General features: G+C 31.7%; 1 protein-coding gene across 1 annotated transcript; it reads left to right on the top strand.

The window, feature by feature from the left end:
- Positions 1 to 718: 718 nt before the first annotated feature.
- LOC107846959 (gibberellin 20 oxidase 1) lies at positions 719 to 3,524 on the top strand. Its single transcript, XM_016691237.2, has 3 exons — positions 719 to 1,375; positions 2,079 to 2,400; positions 3,034 to 3,524. The coding sequence occupies exons 1-3, from the start codon at positions 807 to 809 to the stop codon at positions 3,295 to 3,297; spliced, it is 1,155 nt and encodes a 384-aa protein (XP_016546723.1). The 5' UTR covers positions 719 to 806; the 3' UTR covers positions 3,298 to 3,524.
- The last annotated feature ends 291 nt before the right edge of the window (positions 3,525 to 3,815 follow it).

Below are 3,815 nucleotides of genomic sequence, written 5' to 3'. Positions count from 1 at the left end.
AAATTCTAGTGGAAGAGGGCTAGCGCGAATATAGTTAAAGAGTTATATGTCATTTAAATCTATTATTTTTTTTATTATCATATTTTGGAAAAAAAAAAAAAAAGCAGCTCCATAAGCGCATCCCCCTATATGTAGGGCTTGAAAAACGGTCGGATTGTAATGGTTTATTATACACAACAGTGCAACCTCACTTTAATTCTATAAGAGGTCATTTTCACGTTTTGAACTCATTATGACCTTCTGATCACATGACAAATATTTTACTAGTTACTCCAACACTTTCCTTCAGATCAGATCATATATATATGATAATAAATTTATAATTAAACTAATAAAGATGAAAGTAAAGTTAGCATATATCTTATACTCCTTAGAATTTACCTGTAAAATTATGTCAAACACATTATTATTGTTATGTTTGAATTCTAAACTCTAATTCATAATATTCAAATTCTGAACTCGAAAGGCGGTCAAGTAAGGTGTATAGTTACCTTACAAAGGAAACGACAAACTACACTATTGGGAATCGCTTTCCTGTCAAACATGTACAAAAGACAAAATAAGTTATGGACCAATATATAATTTTAAGCATTGTAAGCCCTTCTAAGCAAAGTGGTGAACTTTAGAATTATTGTTTAATCTTTGTGCTAATGACACCATGAGAAAGGGCCTATATAAGATTCCAATCTTTTGTTAATTTATCATTCCATTCATCTCTAACTACTACTACTATAAATTTTCTACATCTTTCTTTTTCCTCACTGCTATTAAAGATCAAGAAAGTTTTATAACCTACATGCAACATAATGGCAATTGATTGTATGGTCACAAGAAATAACAACATGACATCAAAAGAAGATCAAGAATATGAGACCAACAAAACAAATAAGCCATTGATATTTGATGCATCTTTGATGAAAAATGAATCAAACATACCAAGCCAATTCATATGGCCAGATCATGAGAAGCCAAATTGTGCTAGTGTTACTAGTGAACTACAAGTTCCACTTATAGACTTAAGTGGGGTACTTTCAAATGACCCTATTGAAATCAAGAAAGCAACTAGTCTTGTTAATGAAGCATGTTCAAAACATGGTTTTTTCTTAGTGATTAACCATGGGGTTGACACAAATCTCATTAAAAATGCCCATGTTTACATGGACAAGTTCTTTGAATTGCCACTTTGTGAAAAGCAGAAAGCACAAAGGAAGATTGGTGAACATTGCGGTTATGCTAGTAGCTTCATTGGAAGGTTTTCATCTAAGTTGCCTTGGAAAGAAACACTCTCTTTTCAATACTCTGCTGAGGAAGGCTCATCACACATAGTTGAAGATTATTTTCAGAGGACAATGGGTGAAAATTTTAGTCATCTTGGGTAAGAGTTCATGCAAACTCTTTATATTGATACTCTCTACTTCTTAGTCTAGTTCAAAATATCATCTTTTTATATTTGAAAACTCTTTAATGTTAAATTTCATATATTTTACCCTTGACATACTTTAGTGGTCATAAAAATGTCATGTCATCTTTAAAACAACGTAAAGGTACTGTTCTTATTTTTTAAGTTTCAAATCAAGACAAGCCTACAGTACTCTTTACTTTTTTTTCTTTTTATGTCAAGTCAAACCTATGACAATTTTTACTTTTTTGATTGATTATAATGGGATGATATTTCTCTATATCTGAGAACATTTTAACTAAAAAAATTCTTCTTTCACCGACAATAAAAATATTTTCATAGTCATTATTGATGTATCATGTTTCAAACAACAAAGGGTATTTTGATAGTATATACCACAAAGTCCTTCATTCTTTCAACATATGACACCTTTTCTATATTTTGAATTTTAAGTTGTGAACTTCTTGTTCTACTTTTTATAACATGCTTTTATAGTCATAGAAAAGTTATGTCATGTTCAAAATAAGTTATAAGGATATTTTTGATAGTATATACCAAAAAGTTTGTTATTCGTTTTTTAGTTTTGTGTCAAATCAAACGTCATCAAATAAGATGAAAAGCTTTTGATCTGATCCCTCTCATCAATTATATTAATTGCTTGTTTTTTTTTGTTTTATAGGAAAGTTTATCAAGATTATTGCAATGCCATGAGCACCCTTTCTCTAGGGATCATGGAACTTTTGGGATTGAGCCTTGGTGTGAGCAAGAACCACTTCAAGGAATTCTTCCAAGAAAATGAATCCATAATGAGACTAAATTATTATCCAACATGTCAAAAACCAGAACTCACTTTAGGGACAGGGCCTCATTGTGATCCCACATCATTAACCATTCTCCATCAAGATAGTGTTGGTGGGCTTCAAGTTTTTGTGGACAATGAGTGGCACTCCATCACTCCAAATTTCAATGCTTTTGTTGTTAACATTGGCGACACATTTATGGTAAAGTATCTTCAACACGTACCTTCATATGTCAGTTTAACTCCTTTTCATATGATTAGCATGAAAATTCTTATTAATAATGAGTATTAATATTGAGATTAGAACTGCATGTATACTGGTATCTGATTAAAGTATGGTCATTTTATCTAAGAAATTATTCTCTAACTTTTAGATGAGATGCAAGGAAAAAAGTGAATTTTCAATAGACGTCTCAGTCGAAACGCCACCATAAACATGAGGTTTTCGATGAAAAGTCTGTCCAACATGTTTCGAACGAGCCAATTTCCAACAGAATTCCTTCGAAATTCACATTTTTTTAGCAGCGATGATGCACCACATTTTCAACAATCATAAATAATGATGCATGTGTGTGAGAGAGAGAGTGCGAGCTTCGGAGTACAACATGATGACTTTTATTATTCTTGTTGTAAAGTTACCAGAAATACTTATATTTCCCATGGTATTTCCGATAAAATCTATGGTACATGTGCTCGTTAGAAACTATTTCTGACAAATTATCATAGGATACATATTACTGATGACATTCATCATGCACACCTAGTTAGTTGAATTGTAGTCAAAATGTTTATACAAACTCACATATACTAATTGAATTTCCTTTATTATTTGTAGGCACTATCAAATGGAAGATACAAAAGTTGCTTGCATAGAGCAGTGGTAAACAACAAAATACCTAGGAAATCACTTGCTTTTTTTCTTTGTCCCAACAAGGATAAGGTGGTGACCCCACCAATTGAATTAGTGGACTCCAACAATCCAAGAATTTATCCAGATTTCACATGGCAAGCCTTATTAGAATTTACTCAAAAGCAATATAGAGCTGATATGAACACACTACAAACTTTCTCTATTTGGCTTCAAGAAACACAAGCTTAACAATCTTTTCTGGAGCAAGGAAAAGCAATTTGATCAGTGTTCAGCGCCTGCTTGACTAGCTCAAAAGGAAACAACTTTGGGACCTTCTTGTACATATTAAATAGAACATTAGGGCGCCGTCCCCGTGGGGTGGGGTGGGAGGATTAAAAATAAGGAGTTGTATGGATCAATTTTGTAATTTATTTGACTCATGAATGAATAGAGAATAAAGTCTATGATTAGCTTTACCTATCTTCATAAGCTACATGACTCAAATTTGTTAGAACAGAAATTTCATATCCTTAAGCACATGTTTTCAAATACACAATATAATCTTGTTTATTTTAATGACCTTTATCTGACAAAAAGTTTATACATTAATTTGCCTATCTCGTTAGAGGTGTTCGATAAAGATACAAAGTATACATAATGCTGTTTTAATTTTTTTTTATTCTTAAATTTTATGTTCAATCAAGCAGGTTCATATAATATGAGGTGGAGACAGCATATTAGAACAGAAGGAAAATAAAAAAAAAATA

This window comes from Capsicum annuum, chromosome 11 (genome assembly GCF_002878395.1).
Source record: "Capsicum annuum cultivar UCD-10X-F1 chromosome 11, UCD10Xv1.1, whole genome shotgun sequence".
Lineage (NCBI taxonomy): Eukaryota > Viridiplantae > Streptophyta > Magnoliopsida > Solanales > Solanaceae > Capsicum > Capsicum annuum.
The sequence above is the reverse complement of the archived record's forward strand: the minus strand, read 5'-3'. Positions and strand labels throughout refer to the sequence as shown.